The 21,607-nt window shown below is 54.4% G+C and overlaps 1 protein-coding gene across 5 annotated transcripts; it reads left to right on the top strand.

Moving 5' to 3' along the window:
- Nucleotides 1-241: 241 nt before the first annotated feature.
- On the top strand, nucleotides 242-20,573 carry incenp (inner centromere protein). 5 transcript variants are annotated; one of them, XM_088935161.1, is made up of 20 exons: nucleotides 242-365; nucleotides 10,462-10,609; nucleotides 10,702-10,803; nucleotides 11,061-11,740; nucleotides 11,895-11,922; nucleotides 11,999-12,062; nucleotides 13,615-13,765; nucleotides 14,023-14,065; nucleotides 14,148-14,235; nucleotides 14,329-14,466; nucleotides 14,597-14,706; nucleotides 14,845-14,965; nucleotides 17,980-18,069; nucleotides 18,370-18,446; nucleotides 18,532-18,631; nucleotides 18,722-18,853; nucleotides 18,930-18,989; nucleotides 19,081-19,152; nucleotides 19,245-19,398; nucleotides 20,162-20,573. In XM_088935161.1, the coding sequence occupies exons 2-20, from the start codon at nucleotides 10,470-10,472 to the stop codon at nucleotides 20,344-20,346; spliced, it is 2,535 nt and encodes an 844-aa protein (XP_088791287.1). In that variant the 5' UTR covers nucleotides 242-365; nucleotides 10,462-10,469; the 3' UTR covers nucleotides 20,347-20,573. The 5 variants fall into 5 exon arrangements, with proteins under 5 accessions (XP_088791287.1, XP_088791288.1, XP_088791286.1 ...); XM_088935162.1 differs by lacking the exon at nucleotides 242-365 and adding an exon at nucleotides 8,872-8,940 and having other exon boundaries at nucleotides 18,743-18,853; XM_088935160.1 differs by lacking the exon at nucleotides 242-365 and adding an exon at nucleotides 8,872-8,940 and having other exon boundaries at nucleotides 18,725-18,853.
- The last annotated feature ends 1,034 nt before the right edge of the window (nucleotides 20,574-21,607 follow it).

The raw sequence follows: 21,607 nt of genomic DNA, 5'->3' as shown, positions 1-21,607 counted from the left end.
TTTAAAAAAACTAGAAAACGTTGAACAGATTTAGACAGTAAATTTATCTCTGCGGGTCTTTAAGACAATATCTGTCGGTCAATATTTATTCAGCTCCGTTTGAAAATAGAAACACAGCTGAAACCTGCCTTTAAAGCGGCCCTGCGCCTGCGCACTGCGTGCGGGCCCGCCTCGCGCGCTCGGTGCTCGCTCTCTGATTGGCCCTCCGAGTTTTCAAACTCCACAACGGTCTCGGCGCGCCTGGAGTTCAGCCGAGTGCTGAGACAGAGACGGAGACGGGCGCTTGTCGTGTATCGAGACTGACAGAGACAGAGAAACCGGCCGGCGAAAGTGTACGGAGTCAAGGGGAAGGTTTTTTGACGAAGGTGAGTCGGTCCTGTGTCGGCGTTTGTGCGGGCGGGTGTTCTGGAGGAGCGGAGGCGTCCTGTCCTCCGGCTGAGCGGGCCGGCGGGTCCCGGGGCTCCGGCCTGCGACTCGTCCTCCCCAGCTCCGTCTGCGGTATCCGGTTCGGTCGCGTCCTCCCGGGTCCACCGTGATGCTGGCGAGCTGCGCTTCCTCGCCGTCTCTGCGTCTTAACCAGCGTCAGAATAACTTTCGAGCCGCTCCGGGGTGATCCAGCTCCAGCGCCCTGCCTTTCTCGCCTGGAGAGGCCGTCAGCCTCCCTCCGTGTGCGACTTCATCGCGGGCAAAACACCCCGACTCTGGCCGCCTGACCCCGGGCCCGCTGCGCCAGCTCACCGAGCAGGCTCGCCCCTCCGGTCTGACAGGGTCTGAATATTTAAAATCCGCTCCTCTGCCCGGTTACTGTACCTCTGCTTTCTTCTCTTCTTTTAAATGTCCGCCCTCCGATCTCGGACACAGCTGACAGCCCCCCACGCAAGCGTTCTTCGTGGGTTTACCTTGACTTCGGTTAACCCTCATGTTGTGTTGAGATTGCTTTTACTTCCTTATTGTCTGGGGTTCCAGAGACCCCAATGCTGTATGTGTAAGAATAATTTCCAAATTAACCTCTTTTTCCCCTTCAAATATTTTTTTTCTTCTGACCTCATTAAAACCCGGTAGACCGAGAGTGATTGAAGCCTCAGCCCTCCCTCTTGCCACAAAGGAGGCGTGCACGTTTCAGAAAGGTGACGAAATCTGTAAATGACCCTAAATCATTATTATACCAAATGATGAAATGTTTCATAATTTATGTTATATGGGCTATACATGAACAAATATGTACTTCTCGTTTGCCAAAAATAAAATCCCAGAGAGAGAAATATGTTATACAGTATAGTTACGCTACTTGTTTGGGGACAGTTTGACCCCAGAGAGGACACGCTTAAAAAAGGCAATAAAACAAATCCAACTAGACAACTGATCTGTCTAAGCACTTGTCCCACAGGCAAACTATGTACAGATTTGAAATATACAACACCACACACAGACCCCTAGAGCCCAGTCACAAGATGCTTCCAAACGTCCCCCAGCCCTGCGGGACACTCAGGCTGGAGGGGAGGAGGCCCTACTTCATGCGTGACGTGCAGACGGTTTCTGTGTGCGTGCCCTACGTCTATACTTGACATTTCATACACGTTGTGCGAGTCTTGGCGTCATTTCCTTTTGTGCAGACCTGGCAGCTGCTGCTGGAGTGCTGGGGGGGTTTGGGCTGATTGAGTCTCCCCCCCAGCGGAGGCAGCTGGTCGTGATCTGGGAAGGTGCTGCTCCCTCTCTGTATGAAGCTTCGCCAGGGCTTGACCTAGCTGCTCCGAGAAGATGCTCCTCCGGTTCCGTTTGCCACTGTACCGATCATTGCTTTCACTCCAATGACAAAAGCATTGCAGGTGCTGACTTCAGTGATGTTAAAAAAAATGGCCGAGGGGCCAGCGGGCAGGCTTTCGCTGGCAGCTATACGTGACTGTGACTTTATCCAGGTTTGGTTTCATTGCAGTCTAAAACCATTTCAGGTTTTCTGTCCTCCCTGTTGCTCACACCTGCATCTTGATGCCTCGTGCTCATAAGGAGGACATTTTTTTTTCTTGGGACAGTAGGATACAAGTGCAGTGGTGTCAGTGAAAGCAAGCGTGGATGATTTCACCTTCCTGGTCTTTTCTTCAGCTCTGGCTTGTTCTTTCTTATTGTTCCCAGCATTGTCAGCTTTCTTTTCAATAGTTCCTCCCCTAAGGTGTAGAACGTGAAAAACTTGTCACGTCACATTATGACCACATAGTCCATCGGTCACATCCACGACAACCCTCTTACCCCGGTTCCTTTCAGGTACGCCGCCTGGAGTTTCTGCAAAGATTCGTGTAGGTGCACATGCATGTTTATCTGTGCACGTGTGTGTGTGTATACAGATGTAGGTGCGCTTGCACATTTATCTGTGCACGTGAGCAAGTGTGTGTGTGTACAGATGTAGGTGCACTTGCACATTTATCTGTGCACGTGAGCAAGTGTGTGTGTGTATACAGATGTAGGTGCGCATGCACATTTATCTGTGCACGTGAGCAAGTGTGTGTGTGTGTATACAGATGTAGGTGCGCATGCACATTTATCTGTGCACGTGTGTGTGTATACAGATGTAGGCGTGCATGCACATTTCTGTGCACGTGATCAAGTGTGTGTGTATACAGATGTAGGTGCGCATGCACATTTATCTGTGCACGTGAGCAAGTGTGTGTGTACAGATGTAGGTGCGCATGCACATTTATCTGTGCACGTGAGCAAGTCTGTGTGTATACCGATGTAGGTGTGCATGCACATTTATCTGTGCGCGTGTGTGTGTACAGATGTAGGTGCGCATGCACATTTATCTGTGCGCGTGTGTGTGTATACAGATGTAGATGCGCATGCACATTTATCTGTGCACGTGAGCGTGTGTGTGTGTGTGTGTGTGTGTGTGTGTGTGTGTGTGTGTACAGATTTATTTGGGAGGGGTAGTATTGAGCCAACTGTACCCTCAGCACCAATCAGAGAATCAAAGCATGTGAAAATCCACTGCATTTAATCATGTTTAATAGCTGGAGTCTCCGAGACCCCAAACATAACTTATGTATAATTTTTTGCAGAGGACTTCTGAAACATCAAGTCAATTTGATGTTTGTGTTTATAAGCCGTTCTCATAAAACTAGGAAAAGTCATGGAGTATTGAGCTGATAAAACAATGTTAAGTATGTTTTTTGAGCTGTTAAAGAGGGTCTGGGGTCTCCAAGACCCCAAACACAAAATAAGGGTTAACAGTTTTCCCTAATTCCTGCTCACTCGAGTGCCTGTGATGAGTCACAGCCTTCCAGCTCAGTGAGGGAGTTTCTAGCTTGAGCCTCACAGCTTGCACTCAGCCCGCCTGGACTGAGTCGTTGAGAATGACTCCTCTCTCCCACGTACAAGGAGCCGGCTGTTCTGAGCTCCTGCCTCTCGCTCTTCCCCTCCAGCTCTGTAGGTTTGCACAGCTGCCGATCAGCTGACCTGGCCAGGTGTGCCGATTCTGCTCCGTTTTCATGGTCCTGTTTCTCTGACGCTGACACTCTGGAAGAGAAGGTACCTCCTCCTGAGCCTTGAGCCGGCCCTTTCCCAGCTCTGCCCCCGGTACACTGCCCAGCTGCGCTCAAACTGGACCGCAGGCTGCACTGTACAACTGCAGTCTGGGACGGAGCTCTTGTCCGAGTACAAGGAAGCAGTAGAGTGGGCTGGATCCGACTGTTTCTCCCACATGACTCTCACAGACCCCTGTTCTCCATCATTGGACCGGTTAGCTCATTGTCCAGTGGGGAGCTGTGTCAGCATGCGCAGACTGTAAAGGAACAAGTGCAGATTTATCCTCTGCTGAAAGGAAAATGGACACAGCGTTTCATCTTCTCCACAGCCGACACGGTCTCTGTTTTGTTTTTAGCATGGACTACTCCTTTATTTGTCCCTACTACATTATCTACTAGCTTCCTCCCAGCTGTGCAGCACTTCTTTATTTTATCACTTCCAAGATTGACAGCTTCCAGCGTCACATTCTCTCCATGCGTGATACTGCTCCCCCTGCTGCCTGCAGGCCTGTGTTTACTGGATTCTCTCAACTTGACACTACATGCCTGGGTAGGTTGGTATCGTGTGTGAACTCCATCTCATTTATCAGATCCTGTTCCCTGTTGTCCTCGATAAACACTGAGCTCTGGGGTGCGGTATGACCAATGAGTACAATCAGTGTTGCCAAAGCAAAACAAATAGGATGAACATCAAAAATCTACAGGCATTTACAAGACACAATCCTAAGATGTTTACTTCTAAACATATGGAGCACTATTGAGATAAAGACTTACTGTTCCTCAGGCTGTGACAGGAGATCACGTACTGGGCTGCCAGTTCAACTGAGTTCCCCCCTCCCTCTCCCAGTAGGATTGGGACCCGTTGTGGTTCTGGCAGGTGTGGGAACTCTGGGATTAGATTTCTGAATTTCAGAAAGAATGTTTCTCTAATCCCAGAGTATCTGTCACAGTGCAGTAGGAAGTGCACCTCTGTCTCTATTTCTCCCCGCTGGCAGTGGGGTACAGCCTGTCCTCTCTGGGCAGCCAGGTCTGCCTGTGTCCAGTTTCTCTGGCCAGGCTGTGGTCACTGAGCCTGTATTTCGTCAGGGTCTGTTTCTTTTTGCTGTTTCTTATCTTGGTCAGATATTCGGCTAGTGTGTATTGTCTGTTTAGGGTTCTGTAGCATTCCAGTTTGTTGTGTGTGTGTGTATCCCAGTATGTGAGATATTGCTGTTTGATCTGTGCTGTGATGTGGTTGAGTCTGAGTTGTGGTGCTCTAGCAGTGCTGTCCTGATGCTGGTTAGTGTTGGTGTGGCTCAGGTCAGTGAGCCTCAGGACCAGCTGGCTCAGGGGGCTCTTTGTTGGGCTCAGCTCTTGGCTCAGCAGGGCTTTGTGGTGGTAGGAATTTTGGTTGCTGTTCTTTAGGTGTTTTTTAGATTGACTGTCAGCGCCCAGGTCTGACAGTACTGCTCCAGCAGTGCCAGGCTCTGCTGCAGCCCCTGTTCTGTTTGGAACTTGATCTCTGCGTCATGTAATGCGAGACCAGGAGCTGCAGACTGTTCCAACATTCCTGCTAATTCGTTGATATAGATATTGAACAGTGTTGGGCTCAGGCTGCAGCGCTGTCTCACCCCATGGCCTTGGGTGAAGAATTTGGTCCTTTTGTTTTAGATTTTCACTGCACATTTGTTCTCTGAATACATTGATTTAATTATCATTTACATTACTTCCTATGCCACGTTCGAGAAGTTTATTAAACAGTCCTTTGTGCCAAATCGAGTCAAATGCTGTCTTGAAATTGATAAAGCAGGCAAAAAATTTTCCTTCTTTTTGGTGGACGTTTTTGTCTATCAGTGTGTGTACGGTGTAAATGTGATCAGCCATGCAGTGATCTGGTAAGAAGCCAATCTGACTCTTGCTCAGGACATTGTGTTCAGTAAGGAAGGCCAGTATTCGTGTGTTCAGGATACTGCAGAATACCTTCCCCATGTTACTGTTCACACAGATGCCTGGTAGTTGTTGGGATCGAGTCTATCTCCACTCTTATAGATGGGCGTGATCAGTCCTTGGTTCCAGGCCTCGGGGAAACATCCGGCTGTCATGATGAGATTGAGGAGTTTGTTATGGGCTTGTCGCAACTTTGGGCTGCTGTGTCTCAGCATCTCATTTATGACTCCATCTTGGCCACAGGCTTTGCGTGGTCTGAGGGCCTGGAGTTTGTCCAGTAGCTCCTGCTCAGTGACCAGGGAGTCTAAGGGGTTTTGGTTGTCTTTAATAGACAATTCCAAAATTGAGTTTTTCATAAATGTTTAGATCTGATTTATTTGTAATTAAGCTTTGTGGGGCTCTTCTGTCGTGCTGGGTGAGGGGGGTGAATGATTTTGGTCTGGTTCGGCTGCTGGTCTGGGTGAGGGGCATGGAGTGTGGCGCTGGTTCTGGTCCTGCTCGGTCACTGGTCTGGGTTCTGGGATTTTTGACTTGTGCTGGGTTGGGGGTATGGGTGCTGCGGTGTTCCTCTGGTTGTCCTGTTTCTCTCTGGGGTGGTGTTTGGGTGTCTTTTAGAGTTTTAGCAAAGAGTCCGATGGTCTGGGGGGGGGTGTATTGTGCGAGGTGGAGGTGTTGGGTGGGGTTGTGTGGGGGTAACCCTGACTGTGAGGCAAGGTAGATGTGCTTTTGAATGGGGTGTTGTGAGGGAGTTTGAGGTGTCAGGGTGTGCAGTAGGTGTGGTGTTTGCTACAGTGTGGGCACTGGATAAGGGAGAGTTAGCAGTGGGGGTACCAGGGGTGTCAGGTTGTGTGGAGGTGTCTTTACAGGCTGGGGTTAGGTGTTGCCGGGTGTTGCCAGGTGTTGCCGTTTTGTTGTGTCCTGGGCCTCAGGGCTGTTCTGTTGCAGTCGGGGCTGCAGTGGGAAGCACTGAGTTTCCTCAGCTGTTCTTTGAGAGTCTTGCTTGTCCTCTCTGCGAGCTGCAGCTCCTCTCTCAGCTACTTCCGACTGCAGCTTACTGTTGTCCTGCTGCAACTCTTCCATCTGTGCCCTGAGCTGTTGGCTGGAGGTTTTGCATTTGTTCTTGCATCTACTAACCTCGTCTGTTAGCTGTTGTGCTGTCTGCCCCTCTGCGAGTCTCCCCAGCATCAGCTCCTTGAACTCGGTGAAGTCCAGCTCCAGAGCGGAGGGCTTCTCTCTCGGGAGGCGCGCTGTGCTGTGGGCCGTGTGTGTCTGGGCGCTGTGGTTCGGTGTTGTCTGGGGCCGCATTCTTGCAGGGCTGTTCTGTAGCTGTGTTCGCGGGCTCAGAGTCAGGTGGGGTTGAACTCTCTGTAATGAGAGTCTGGCTACTGGGTCTCTCCCATTTCTGGAGGAGGTTTCTCCAGGTCGGCCTGTGTTTAATTGTCCGTGAGCTTTTCATCAAAAAGCTCCAAAAAGCTCCTGGCTGCCCTGTTTCATCACTTAGCACAGCGGTACATTGTTGACGGTCAGGACAGTGTCTTCTACCTCGCTGTCACCCCCTATGGAGGTTTGCCTGCCTTTGCTGATGCCCCTTCCTGTGATGTTCGTACAAGTCTTGCACACAGCTGTGTGCCAGGCATTTGGATGCTCAGTAAAAAAGAGCAGGTTGGTTTTAATGTGTTTTTCCCCTGCCTGGCAGCAGTCAGGATTAAGGGTCTCTGGGGTTTCCCTCAGCCGTTTCCTGGCCTGAGCGCTTTGACTCCTCAGGGTCCTGGAGCACTGTGCTGAGGGGCAGGGCTGTCCTCTGCTCTGTACTCATCTTTACTGCTTTTGAACACAATCAGCCCAGGTGAGAAGTGCAAACAGACAGCAGGCTGAGGCTTCTTGAAGACAATGGGCCCAAGTGTATTTTATTTTGTTTTAAAATAAAAACTCAGCCAACAGTTTTTAGTCTAAGTTCCTCTAGCATTAAAAAAAGGCAGCAGTTCAGTTTTAGAGGTCTCAAAAGGGGGGGGGGAAGAACGGCTTATGAGCTATTTTTTGCACTGGTGGCTGAGTTTTTTGGCTTCTCTTCTTATTGGTTGTATTTTTCTTTCGCTTTCTCCATCTTGTCTGATCCCTATTTCCTTTTTTTATTCCTCCTTCTGTTGCAGTTTCTCCTCAGGTCCTTTATCATCAGGTGTTACTGCGTCTTTAAGTTGCTTTTTAGTTCTTCAGTCGTTTGCTTTGTTGATTAATACTGGTAGTTATTTTTTCAATGTTAAATTATTTTTTTGTTTTATTGATGTTGCCTTACTCCTAAACTATTTGTCCAGTTCCTGAAGACAATAAAATCCCAAAGAAATTAGGAGCTGATCTTCTCTGCTTCCTCTCTCTCTCTCCCCTCACTTCAACCCGACTGCAGTTACCCCTCTTAAAAAAACACGGCTCTGGACAGCCTAATTCTTTACAAAACATTTTAGAACTTGCCGTTGCATTTCAATTAAGCAGCTGTCTTGTTGCAGACGACTTTCTTGAGCTCTTCCAATCTGGGTTCGGACAGAATCTGTCCTGGTTACAGTCACTAGCGATCTCCTCTGGTTCTCTATTGATCTTTATTCTTCTTGACCACAGTGCTGCTTTTGACTCAGTTAAAAGTCATGTAGTCGTGATTCTCTAGTTGAAACTGGAGTTTCTGACACTGCTCTTACCTTACTGGTCACTGGTACACTGTCTCTGGGGGTGTCAGTTAAGTTGGGTCATTGAGTCTGGTGTTCCTGGGGGTTCGACACTGGGTCCCCTCCTGTTCAGCACTTGCGTGTTCCCACTTGCTCAGTTATCGAAACCACATGGTCTGAATGATCATTTCTTGCCAGTGATGCTCAGATCTATGTCCATACTAAACCTGACACAGATGTGACTGTCTCTGCCCTCTCTAATTACATCACTGACATACGATCCTGGATCACTCAGTCTCCTTCATTTAAACCGACAAAACTGAACGAACTTCGGTTATACTCTTGTCTTTGTTTTTATTTGATTTTTCTGGGGGGTCAATGGCATTGAACTGCAATTTGTGGCTCCGAGTTCAGCCGGTGGTCAGCACCCAGCCCTGCGCTAAGCCAGCTCCTCCCTGACTGCAACCAGCCTGGAGCCCCAGCTGCAGTCCTGAGGGCCCTCCTCTTCACATGGTTGGAATAACTTGGTAGTGGACTAAGCAGAACACTGGATCACATGAGAACCTTCCTGACTACAGGAGACATATCGTCCCTGTCATGAACTTATGCATCTGTCGCCTGAACGTTATTGTAATACTTAGCTGAAACTGCTTTCCAGATGCCACAGTTATTCATAAGGAAGTTTATTAATAAGTGGAACTTATTAAGATGGACACTAAACTTCATTGTTAATCAGTAGCTGTGTTCCAGCTGGCGCGTGTGGGGTCTTTGGTATGCGATAGTGAAGTTTCAGATACCCTGAAGTGTGAAGAGCGCTGAAATGAAGGTCCCTGTGTAAATGGGGTGTAAGTTTTAAAAGTTTTCTGTCACATCTTGGGGCTAATTGAATTGAGTTGTTGTATTGTATATTATAAAGTGATTCTGCACTTGTTTCTCAGGGGAAACAGGGATATTGGGGATTTGAGGGCACAAAGAATAAGTTAGACACAAACCAGCAGTGTCTCTTCTCTGTCCTGTGGCTGCGGTCCAGTAATCAGGGTAGTGAAACAGCCACAGGACAGAGCTGGGGGCCGTCCAGTCGCTCGCAAGGCTGTGTGACCGCAGAGGCCTCCATGACAAGCGAGAGGCAAGGAGCAGGGAAAGATCGCGTACAGAAGTCTCCTGGCAGTGTAATGTTACATGTAGATGAAATCCACTCCCATGTACCAGCAGCTTATTTAACTCACTAGAAATTTAGAAATTTAACTCACTACCTCAAACAGAGAAGATCCACAAACTTAAATTACTCCTAGATGAAGTTCAACAACTGTAGCCCCTGAAATTGCAGACCACTTCATTTATACCATTGCAGGCACAAATGTAGTTTATACATAAAACCCAATAGCAATGTATTTGCTTCTTCATCTGAAGGATCTCCGTGTGAATGGAAGTGAAAGCCGCTATAATACGATACGTGTTCAAACTCAAACCAGCTGCTGTACTTGTCTCCTGACTAACTACAGTTGAGAATCGTATTAGTAGTTCATTACCCTTATCTGCGGTATTTTAACATAAATGCTGTTCTTAAATTAAAAACATTAAATTGCCAGGGACTCAGTTCTATCTTAAGGGCCTTGGGGCAACCTTGTTGTGAAAGGCGCTATATAAAAATGAATTGAATATACTAACACAAGACAGAAAAGTAATTCCGCCCCTGTGATTTGAACAACGGCAGTGCTGAGCCCTCAGCCGCTTCACGTCGCTGTTCTCACGCGCTCCTGCTCTCGCCCGCGGTGACTGCAGTTCCCCTTTCGACCCCGGGAACTGGAACTTTGTGAAAGTACTGCAAGTCGCCATGTTGGTGCAAATCGCTGGTCTCTCCACGGGCGAGAGCGAGAGAGCCCGTGAACTGGAACGTGAGGCGGCCCTTCCTGCTCTCCAGCCCCTGTGCTGATTGGCATCCTGTGATGTGCGAGTGAATAAGTACGGGTTGTGCGGCGGATATTTCGCCTCAGTCAAGAAGCAGTAGATGCTTTTACAGTGGAGCGATATTTCTGTGGGCCTGAACGAGACGTATTCACAAGCCTGCTTGTGTCCAGTGTAGTGGGGCCTCACCTCACTGGGATTGTTGCCTCGTTCTGAATCGCAGGACACGGCGCTGCGCACACCTGGAAGTTATTCTGTGATGTAAATTGCAGGTTTTGCATGTTACTGTCTACTTTTTTTCCTTCATTGCGATTTGAAATGCACTCGTGAGTGCCGGTTCTTTCTAACCCCGAAATATAAAAATAGCGTTAGTCCCCTGGAGCCCTGTGAGGTGAGCCTCTGGGCCACGGGGCAGGTTTTCTGTGTTCTGAACTCGGGTGCGACTCCCTGCTGTCTCGCAGCTGCAGGCATGAACGGGCTGCAGTCCTCCACCGACGCCCTGCTGCAGGTCTTCCAGGGGAAGCTGCGGGACTTCGAGGAGGAGGTGGACAGCAAGCACATGGTGTGGCTGAAGGAGATCGAGCAGGAGGCCCGGCGCATGTTCACCAGGTGAGCCGAGCCAGACCGGACTGGACCGCACCGCACGGGGGGGGTGCTGCTGGCACCGCATCTTCATCCTCTCCTCCTCTTCCCCCTCTCAGCGACTTCAGCGCCGAGCCGGAGCTGATGCCCAAGACGCCCTCCCAGAAGAGGAAGCGCCGCAGGAAGCGCTCGTCTCTGGGGCCGGAGCAGAGCGGCAGACGGTAAGGGGGGGTCCAGCAGGGCGCTCGGCCAGCGTGCTCCACCCCGTGTGTGAAGGGCGCCCTGTGCGCGTGCCTGGCTGAGGTCACGGGGGCCCGGGACTCTGCGGGGGGAGCCAGCTCGAACCCCTGGTCGTTGAGCAAACTCCTTCCCCAGTCGAGTGTCTCAGGAGCTCCTGGCCAGCCTGTGATTGACCACAGGGCCGCAGGTCTGGGGCTCCACGCCGAGGTCGTCTGAGAGTGGCTGTCTCTCCCCCCAGCTTCTCGAAGGGCAAGAGGACTAACCTGCGCCGCTCGTCGGCTCGCGTGCCCACCGCCATGACGCTCATCCCCGAGCAGAGCACGCCCGAGCCCCCGCCTGCGCCCCAGGACCCGGAGCCCCAGCAGGACGCCTCCGGCCGGCCGAAGCGCAGCAGCAGCAGCCGCCGCCCCAGGGAGGCCCCGCTGCTGGACCCGGAGCCCGAGCCCGAGCCGCCCAAGCGCTCCACGCGCCGCGCCGCCCCGAGCGCGCCCGTGCAGCGGGGCCAGCAGGAGGAGGGGGCCTGGGACAAGCTGGGCGCCAGGCCCAAGCGCAGCCGGCAGCCGCCGGTCCAGCCCGTCCCGGCCAGCCCCCCCGAGGCTGACGTCCCCTCGCCGGAGCAGACGAAACTCCCCGTGGTCCTGATCTCAGCCGCCGACCGCCGGTCCGCCGAGCAGCACCGCCTGACCCAGGAGGGCATCCCGGCCGGACAAGATGCCGCAGCACCCCCAGACGACCTCCCCGAGCCCCAGCCGCCCCCCGCCCCCCGCCGGTCCTCAGCGCGCTGCTCGCTGCCGCTGCGCCGCTCGCTGGCTGGCCTCCGCTACAGCATGACCCGCCAGTCCGCCCGCCGGGCCTCGCGCCAGTCCTTCCAGAAGAGCAGGGACCGCCGGAGTTCGGCCTCCTGCAGCCAGCTCAACGGTGAGTCTGTGTGTGTCTGTCCCTCCCGGCGTCGGGCAGGCTCTGTCTGTCTGTGTGTGTGTCTGTCCCTCCCGGCGTCGGGCAGGCTCTGTCTGTCTGTGTGTGTGTCTGTCCCTCCCGGCATCGGGCTGACTGGGCTCTTGTGTTTTTGCAGACGTCTTCCTGGAGACAGACCCAAAAGGGTGAGTGTCGGCACTGCTGGGCTGTGGGGCTCCGGTAGGTCTGAGCAACAAGCGAAACGGGTATCTTGTGTTTCAGGGAGCAGTCAGAGGAGCCTGCAGTGAGTGAGGGACCCCCAACAGAGGAAACACCTGGGAGAGAGGTGAGGTTCTGGGCCTGTGAGTTGTACACGCTGCGGGCCGAGGGGCTCCGTGTGTGTGTGTGTGTGTGTGTGTGTGTGTGTGTGTGTGTGTGTGTGTGTGAGGGGGCTCCTGCGGGCCGAGGGGCTCTGTGTGTGTGTGAGAGGATCTGGGGCTCCTGCGGGCCGAGGGGCTCTGTGTGTGTGTGAGAGGATCTGGTGCTCCTGCGGGCCGAGGGGCTCTGTGTGTGTGTGAGGATCTGGTGCTCCTGCGGGCCGAGGGGCTCTGTGTGTGTGTGTGAGAGGATCTGGTGCTCCTGCGGGCCGAGGGGCTCTGTGTGTGTGTGAGGATCTGGTGCTCCTGCGGGCCGAGGGGCTCTGTGTGTGTGTGAGGATCTGGTGCTCCTGCGGGCCGAGGGGCTCTGTGTGTGTGTGAGGATCTGGTGCTCCTGCGGGCCGAGGGGCTCTGTGTGTGTGTGTGAGAGGATCTGGTGCTCCTGCGGGCCGAGGGGCTCTGTGTGTGTGTGAGAGGATCTGGTGCTCCTGCGGGCCGAGGGGCTCTGTGTGTGTGTGAGGGGGCTCCTGCGGGCCGAGGGGCTCTGTGTGTGTGTGTGAGGATCTGGTGCTCCTGCGGGCCGAGGGGCTCCGTGTGTGTGTGAGAGGATCTGGTGCTCCTGCGGGCCGAGGGGCTCCGTGTGTGTGTGAGAGGATCTGGTGCTCCTGCGGGCCGAGGGGCTCCGTGTGTGTGTGTGTGTGTGTGTGTGTGAGGGGGCTCCTGCGGGCCGAGGGGCTCCGTGTGTGTGTGTGAGAGAGGATCCGGTGCTCCTGCGGGCCGAGGGACCGTGTGTGTGCGAGAGGAGCTCCTGCGGGCCGAGGGGCTCTGTGTGTGTGAGGATCTGGTGCTCCTGCGGGCCGAGGGGCTCTGTGTGTGTGAGGATCTGGTGCTCCTGCGGGCCGAGGGGCTCTGTGTGTGTGAGAGAGGATCTGGTGCTCCTGCGGGCCGAGGGGCTCTGTGTGTGTGTGTGAGGATCTGGTGCTCCTGCGGGCCGAGGGGCTCTGTGTGTGTGTGTGAGGATCTGGTGCTCCTGCGGGCCGAGGGGCTCTGTGTGTGTGAGAGAGGATCCGGTGCTCCTGCGGGCCGAGGGGCTCCGTGTGTGTGAGGGGGCTCCTGCGGGCCGAGGGGCTCTGTGTGTGAGAGGATCTGGTGCTCCTGCGGGCCGAGGGGCTCCGTGTGTGTGTGTGTGAGGATCTGGTGCTCCTGCGGGCCGAGGGGCTCCGTGTGTGTGTGTGAGGATCTGGTGCTCCTGCGGGCCGAGGGGCTCCGTGTGTGTGTGTGTGAGGGGGCTCCTGCGGGCCGAGGGGCTCCGTGTGTGTGTGTGAGGATCTGGTGCTCCTGCGGGCCGAGGGGCTCCGTATGTGTGTGTGTGAGGGGGCTCCTGCGGGCCGAGGGGCTCCGTATGTGTGTGTGTGAGGGGGCTCCTGCGGGCCGAGGGGCTCCGTATGTGTGTGTGTGAGGGGGCTCTTGCAGGCAGAGTCTTAGTGTGTGTGTGAGGGTCTTGTGTTCTTGGAGTTGCAGGACTCTGTCCCTCAGCCTCAGACCACACAGAGCGACCAGCTGTCCCCCATCCAGAGCAAGGACACGCCCCCTGTGGCCCTGAGATGCCCTCCCATCACCTGCTCACAGGACAGCAGCAGCTTGGGTTCGAGCACCCCTGTCTCCAGCACAGGTACCCCACTGCGATTGGACAGGCTGATTGGGCGGCAGTGTGTTGAGGGTCCCTGTTTGCCGGGGGGGGCGGCAGTGTGTTGAGGGTCCCTGTTCGCTGAGGTGGCGGCAGTGTTTTGATGGTTCCAGAAGTAGTGGCATCAGGGTGCTTCTTCCCCAGGGCCTCTTTGTTGCCAGTCTGCGGACTGGGCCCTGGCCCTGTCTGCTCGAGGGGCAGGTGTGGCAGGAGGGGTAACGGGGCTGTTTCTCTCCCTGCAGACGACAGTGGGAAGAAGCCAGCCGAATCTCACACCCGTCTCAGGTGAGTGTCCTCGCTCTGCAGAGCTCAGCGCCAGCGGCTGCCTCGCTCCCCCCACGCCTCTGACCTGTCCCTGTGTGTGCAGGCCGCGCCCGGGTTCGAAGCGCAAGTCCGCAGAAGCGGAGGACACCCCCAGCCCCAAGAAAGCCTCCCCTCCCAAGAAGAGCCAGAGTGTAAGAGCGTCGTCCGGCCGCCCGCAGTGGTCAGCGGTCAGCTCACTGTCCCGGTCAGCCATCTCACCGGCTCTCGCCCGCCTTTCGCCGCAGGTCACCCGGCCACACATCAAGTCCTTCCTGCACACGGTGCACAAGAACCAGCTGCTGATGACCCCCGGCTCGGTGGGCCGCAGCAGCGTCCTCAAGTCCTTCATCAAGCACACCACCCCCCTGCATGCAGACCCCAAGGTGAGTGGCCACGTGCGGTCTCGGGTCCGAGGGCTGGCGCAGGAGGCGTGTGTGGGGCGTGTGTGTGCCGAGCGCGGGGCGTGTGTGGGGCGCCGAGCAGAGCCCTGACGGGCTGTGGCCTTTCTCTCAGGAGAGGGAGCGGCAGAGGTTTGAGGCTCTGAAGAAGAAGCAGGAGCAGGAGACTGAGAGGAAGAAGAAGATGGAGGAGGAGAAGAGGAGGAAGCTGGAGGAGATGAAAAGGTTTGTTTTGAAGCCTCAGGAGCTGCCCATCTTCCTCAGCCTGTGCCTCTATCTGTCCTGTCTGTTCCTTGCCCCTGTACTTCTTTCCCTCTGGTCTCTGACTCTGTCCTCGTGTCTCCTGACCGTCCCTGCCTGCAGGAAACGGGAGGAGCGGCTGCGGAAGGTGATTGAGGCGCGTGAGAGGGAGGAGCAGAAGGAGGAAGAGAAGAAGAAGAAGATCGAGCAGAAGATGGCTCAGATCGAGGAGAAGAACGACAAGGTCAGTGTCTCCCTGCGCCTCTGGCCCTGGCTGAGAGTGAGCTCTGGAGCTGCCCTCCTGGGCTGGGTGGCCAGCATGTCCGCCTTCTTTCACTCAGACTCATCTGGGCTCCAGCCAGCTCCATGAAGCTGGCCCCCCTGCAGACAGCACGAACAATGAAACCCACCTCATTCGTTAGTGCTGCGTTTGTGCTGCTTGCGTTTCTGAGATATAGCGCCTTATTTTTTCCGGGTCGTGATGTCACTCAGCCCCCCTACAATGTCGTAGGGGAACCGGACCGGTCTCATTCGTTTGTTCCGTTGAAAGTAGCGTTTGTGCTGCTTTCGTTCCCGAAATATAGCGCCTTGTTTTTCGGGTGATCGTGTGACCATGCACAGTGACTTTGACCTCCAGTGACCCCGTCTGCCGAGTTCAAGCGCTCTGTTACCAGTGCGACAGTAATTCTGCAGTTGTGTTTCTCCGTGTGCCCTGGTGGGGGGCGGCGGTTGGTTTTGCTTTTAATACCAGTATCTTCTGTGCGTTTGTGTGAACAGGGAAATTAGAATTGTCACCAGTATCAAACCCTAATCAGAAGAGTTGCGGATGAAGCCTTAAAAGGCGAACATTAGCAAGCAACTGCATGTCCTTACAAAGAGGCTGTAACTAGAGCGTCTCAATTTCGTAGCCGTGTCCTTTTTTTAAGTCTGAAGTAGGGCTGGGCGATATGGCCAAAAACATTATCTCGATAAAAATTTTCATATCAGTCGATATCGATAATAATCACGATAAATGTCAAATCATTATTTCTTTCAAGTTTAAAGGCAGATTTTTTCTCCTGAGTGAAACTTGAAGAAACCAGACAGTTAATTGGTAAATTAAACAACTCTTTATTTTAAGAACACAACAAACACTTGCCAAACAGCAGAAACATTAAACAAATCTGAGGTAGAGAGTATTCAGGTCTTTTTTATGTCAAAATATGCATGAGTAAAATTTACAAAATAAATATCTTAATAGAAAAATCAAATACTGCAGTGTGATAAAACACACATAGAAGATGGGTCAGACAGGCTGCAAAGTTTAAAGTGTTCTGTTTTATGTCTGATCGTAAAAAGCCAAAATATCTCCAAATTACCGAAGTTGAATGACCTTTTCTGTCGACGATGTCATCGTCCTTCGAGCTGGTCGTTGGCAGCACTACATTCGCTTCAGTGTCGCTCATGTCTCCACTCTGACTACAGTCCTGTCAGCCGCCACCCTGTGGGTCAGCTGCCCGGTCTGCGGCACGCACCCGCACTCGCGCAGTATTTTGTGCGCATGCGCATCTCATGCGCAAAGCATAAACGTATATATCGAACATTTATCAAACTTTTGTTAAAATTATATCGAGGAAAATTATATCGCGATAATTATCGTTATCGAATTATCGCCCAGCCGTAGTCTGAAGAAGTAATCGGTTTCTCATTGTCGTTTTTAAATTAATGTGTAAATCAAGAGCCGTTTAAAGATTTGACCCATCTTTCAAACCACGTATGTAAAAAAGGTTAGGATTAGCAACTTCCTGTATCACAAGACCATTGTTTTTATACATTTCTTATGCAAAATAGTTCGTAAATGTGAGACAACCAAGATTTTTTAAAGGGGGCATTATGCACTATGTTGACCCAAGTAGTTTATAATGCAACCGCAAAACAATATTGGAAACTGTCTCACATACAGACCTCAGAATTTAACCGACACAGGTACTTTTAATAACTTGATGTGATGAAAACGGGTTTGTATTTTGAGCAATCTGAGTCCGGTGGGGTGGATGTTTTTTGCATTTCAATATAGCGCCTCCTTTTTTGCCACCCCCCCCCCCCGGAGAAACACAGCTGCAGAATTGTTACTCTTGCACCACTGACAGTGCTTGAACGCGGCAGGCGGCGTCACTGGGGGTCAGAGTCACTGTGCATGGTCACGTGATCACCTGAAAAACAAGGCGCTGTACTTCGGGAACAAAAGCAATACAAACGCTACTTTCAACGGCACCAAACCAGCACAAACGCAGCACTAATGAATGAGGTGGATTTCATCATTTGTGCTGTCTGTACGGGGGCCAACTTCACGGAGCTGCTTCAGCCAGTGTCCTGCTGACCGGGGGTCCAGGCTGGGCCTGTGGTGCCCGCTCGGACCGGGGGGTCCAGGCTGGGCCTGCGTCACTCTGACCGGGGGGTCCAGGCTGGGCCTGTGGTGCCCGCTCGGATCGGGGGTCTGGCTGGGCCTGCGTCACTCTGACCGGGGGTCCAGGCTGGGCCTGTGGTGCCCGCTCAGACCGGGGGTCTGGCTGGGTCTGTGTCACTCTGACCGGGGGTCCAGGCTGGGCCTGTGGTGCTCGCTCGGACCGGGGGTCCAGGCTGGGCCTGCGTCACTCTGACCGGGGGGTCCAGGCTGGGCCTGTGGTGCCCGCTCGGATCGGGGGTCTGGCTGGGCCTGCGTCACTCTGACCGGGGGTCCAGGCTGGGCCTGTGGTGCCCGCTCAGACCGGGGGTCTGGCTGGGTCTGTGTCACTCTGACCGGGGGTCCAGGCTGGGCCTGTGGTGCGTCGCTCGGACCGGGGGTCCAGGCTGGGCCTGCGTCGCTCGGACCGGGGGTCCAGCCTGGGCCTATGGTGCTCGCTCGGACCGGGGGTCCAGCCTGGGCCTATGGTGCTCGCTCGGACCGGGGGTCCAGCCTGGGCCTGTGGTGCCCGCTCGGACCGGGGGTCTGGCTGGGTCTGCGTCACTCTGACCAGGGGTCTGGCTGGGTCTGCGTCACTCTGACCAGGGGTCCAGGCTGGGCCTGTGGTGCCCGCTCGGACCGGGGTCTGGCTGGGCCTGTGGTGCCCGCTCGGACCGGGATTCTGGCTGGGCCTGCGTCACTCTGACCGGGGGTCTGGCTGGGTCTGCGTCACTCTGACCGGGGGTCCAGGCTGGGCCTGTGGTGCCTGCTATGACCTGGGGTCCAGGCTGGGCCTGCGTCACTCTGACCGGGGGTCTGGCTACCTGTCTCTGCAGCTGCGGGTGGAGCGCCTGGCAGAGTCCAAGAAGAAGGTGCCCAGCAAGCGACAGGAGGACGAGGCCAGGAAGAAAAAGCAGCAGCTGGAGGTATGATACTACTGCAGCATCAGTACTGGTTGTCAGTGTGTGGCGTCCGGGGCCAGTTGTGTTGCTGTGTGTGGGGCTGTGCCAGTCGGCTCTAGGTGACTGTGGTCCCTGTGTGTGTGTGGGGCTGTGCCAGTCAGCTCTAGGTGACTGGTCGTGTGTGTGTGGGGCTGTGCCGGTCGGCTCTAGGTGACTGTGGTCGTGTGTGTGTGGGGCTGTGCCGGTCGGCTCTAGGTGACTGTGGTCGTGTGTGTGTGGGGCTGTGCCGGTCGGCTCTAGGTGACTGTGGTCGCTGTTCTCCAGGAGCTGCAGGCCCGCAGGCAACAGCAGCAGCAGCAGGAGGAGGAGGAGCGAGCCCAGCGCCTGGCTGAGGCCGAGAGGTGAGCAGCACTTGGGGGCAGCAGTGGGCGGGAGGGGGGCTCTGCGAGCGGCGGCGGAGGTCTTCATCTCCCTCTGCCCTTCCAGGGAGCGAGTGGAGAAGGAGAAGGCGCTGGCGCTTCAGAGGGAGCTGGCCAGGGCGGCCCAGGAGAAGCAGCTGCGAGAGGCCGAGGAGAAGAAGCGGCAGGTATTGGACATGACTGCGGCACTAACGTGAGCCATCCTGAAAGACTGTAGGGCCTGTAGTGGCCGGGCTGTAACGCTGTGGTCTTGCCAGCAGGCGGAGCTGCAGAGGCAGGCGGAGCTGCAGAGGCAGGCGGAGCTGCAGAGGCAGGCGGAGCTGCAGAGGCTGGCGGAGCTGCAGAGGCAGGAGGCTGCCAAAGCGCTCAGTGTCACTGTGGAGGTGAAGGTAAGCAGCCGCTGCTGTCCGGCTCCTCACCCCTCCTCCCCCTGTCCGGCTCCTCACCCCGCTCCCTGTGTTGCAGCCCCCCCCAGTGGAGCCTCAGCCAGCGCCCCCTGTTGACAGCGCGGACTCCCAGCCCCAGGTAGGCCAGCAGCATGGTGAGGGGTTCTGCTCTGTCTGTCGCTGCCCGTCTGCCAGCTCTCACCCCTGCCTCTCCCTGCTGTCTTCTCTAGCCCGCCGCGCCCAGGAGCCCCCAGAGCCCCAAGAGCACCGGCGTCTTGCTCAACGTGACCGTGGACATCGAGGTACAGCTGCTGCTGGTCCTGCACCCCCCCCCCCGTCCCCCAGCCCCCTCCCGCCTGCGCCCCTCCTCACGTCGGCTCCTTGCTCTCCACAGAAGTCCCCCCAGTCCTACCAGATCACCCCCAAGGGAGAGAACCGGACGGTGGTGGCGTCGAGCAACCCTGAAGATTATGGGATGGACCAGAACAGCGATGACTCGACTGATGACGAGGGGGCGCCGCGGAAGCCCATCCCGTCCTGGGCTGAGGGTGAGTGTACCAAGGGCTGCGTGGTGCGCAGGCCACCGTTCATTGAGTCACTGAAGATGTTCGTCAACGGCCTGTCTTTTATTTTCGTTAAAGACAAAATGCTCACGAAAATCCACAACAACTATGACGGACACTGAATTGTTTGAGTGAAGAGACGAAATGACCTGTCTGACAGAAGCTCAAACTGAAATGGGTTTAGTCACATGAGGTTTACAGTTTGCACGTGAGAGCCAGCAGGCTGGCTGCAGCAGGGCCAGTCCCAGGACGGGCCGCTCCTGGGGGAGAGTCGCCAGTCTGCTTCTAACTGTCCTCGTTTCCGGTCCGGCTTCTCCACGCCTCGTGCATGAAGTCTCAGTGGTAATTGATTGGTTGGTATGCAGATGAACAAGGAGATGTATATGCTGTGCTAATAACATTAATATTTAAACTACTAAACACTGTTTTTTACAGAAAAGCCGCAAGAAATGCTTGTGGTTCTCCATGCTTTCGGCTGAAGGAAAGCTCTGCAGTCTGACGGTACTTTAGATAGGTCTAGCAAAGCAGGAAAGCGATTGTAAAACATTACTGAAAATCAACTCAATGTAGCTGCGTGAGGCAGTTTCAGGGGTACAGAGCCCCCTGACTAATAGACACTAGGTGACCTGACTAAGACTGATGAAATCAAACACTGGTGGCTAAATGAACACGGGTTCAGGCTCGGAGGTCAGTGGGCTTCCTGGAGCCGTGTGGACAGGTGACCTAACTCTCGCACCCGTGTTTCCAGGCCCCCAGCTGCAGCAGGCGATCCTGCAGCAGTACTTCAACCCCATCGACGTGGACTCGCACTTCGGCGAGATCGAGCCTCCTGAGCTGCAGGACATCTTCTACAAGAGCAAGCCGCGCTACTTCAAGCGCACCAGCTCTGCCGTGTGGCACTCCCCGCCACAGGGGGGCGCCAAGCACTTCTGAGTGCCGCCCGCCCCCCGCCCCCTGGCCCCGCGCGAGCCGGGGGCTGTGAGCTTTTCCAGGGTGATGTAATAAAGTTGTGGTTGTTTTAGATGTTTTACTTCTTGAATGTCTCACTTTCCCTTTCTCGTAAAAATACTCCTCAGTCAGTCCTATTACTGTTATATACTGTTACTGTATACATATACATGGTAAAGAGTTTTGTAAAAAATAAAGAATTTTGCACTTCCTTTAAGACTTGACCTGTTGACCTGGGGTCAGAGCCCCAGCCTCTCTGGGGGCCACTGTGCTCTTGCAGGGGTCTCACATGGCCTCTTCATTTTCCAGGCCAGGTAAGAGTGAGGTCTCAAACACTGGGCCTGCAGAGCCCCCCCAGGAGGCAGTTTCAGGGGTACAGGGCCCCCACAGCTCCTCAGTGGGTTCACGGACCTCACGGCCTGCGGCCACTCGGGGCCCTGCACAGTCAGGTCTGGGGCTGCGGGCCTCTGGTCCCTGCAGGTCCGAGAGGCGCCCCCCTGTGGGGGAACGAGGAACTCGTTAATGCTTCTGCAGTTACTCTGATTAAAGCCAGGGCAGTGCCCCAGTCCCTATGGTACTGTACTTGAATTTCAATCCAAGTTGAAGACTTTGGGGGTGATATTTGATCCCGGCCCGATGTTTGACCCACAGATGCAAAACATTGTAAAAACAGGAAAAATTCCTCCACCTCAGAAATAGTACCAGCGTATGGATGTCCACTGATGTCTCCGACTGTAGCAGGTCAGTGATGCTGTGGAGAATCACAGCAGCTCCTGTGATGTCTCTGTCTGAAGCAGGAAAGCTGCTCAACCCTCTCATCGTCTCTCAGATTGATTACTGCACTGCCCTACTCTCGGGGCTGTCTAAATCCACACTGAACAAACTCCAGTCTGTCCAGAACTCAGCAGCCTGACTCCTGACCAGGTGTAGAGCATTACTCCTGTCCTGGATTCCTTGCACTGGCTTCCTTTTAGGTTTCATGTTGACTTTAAAATTCCTCATCTAGGAGCCTCTTGATGGCACCTCAGTACCTGTGAGTTATCTTTCTCGTCTTGTAGCCTTCATTGGTCTGACTGGTCTCCTGTTTGTCCTCCAAGCTCGCTCACACACTGGGGGATAGGAGCTTCTGCTGTGCCGCAAAGCTCTGGCATTCTTTCCCCAATGATATCAGTCATGTATCATCAATGCCTTCTAATCCACTTAAACCACCAGACTTTTACTTGATTGCTGTCTCACTGTGTCTTCT

This window comes from Atractosteus spatula, chromosome 16 (assembly GCF_055471065.1).
Source record: "Atractosteus spatula isolate fAtrSpa1 chromosome 16, fAtrSpa1.hap1, whole genome shotgun sequence".
Classification (NCBI taxonomy): Eukaryota; Metazoa; Chordata; class Actinopteri; order Semionotiformes; family Lepisosteidae; genus Atractosteus; species Atractosteus spatula.
The sequence above is the reverse complement of the archived record's forward strand: the minus strand, read 5'-3'. Positions and strand labels throughout refer to the sequence as shown.

What these genes read in the sequence shown, in the direction of transcription:
- incenp (XM_088935159.1), top strand. An exon ending in CGCCTGGCTGAGGCCGAGAG is followed by an intron (nt 18,447 to 18,531) that starts GTGAGCAGCACT and finishes CTGCCCTTCCAG; the next exon opens with GGAGCGAGTGGAGAAGGAGA. An exon ending in CATCCCGTCCTGGGCTGAGG is followed by an intron (nt 19,399 to 20,161) that starts GTGAGTGTACCA and finishes CCGTGTTTCCAG; the next exon opens with GCCCCCAGCTGCAGCAGGCG.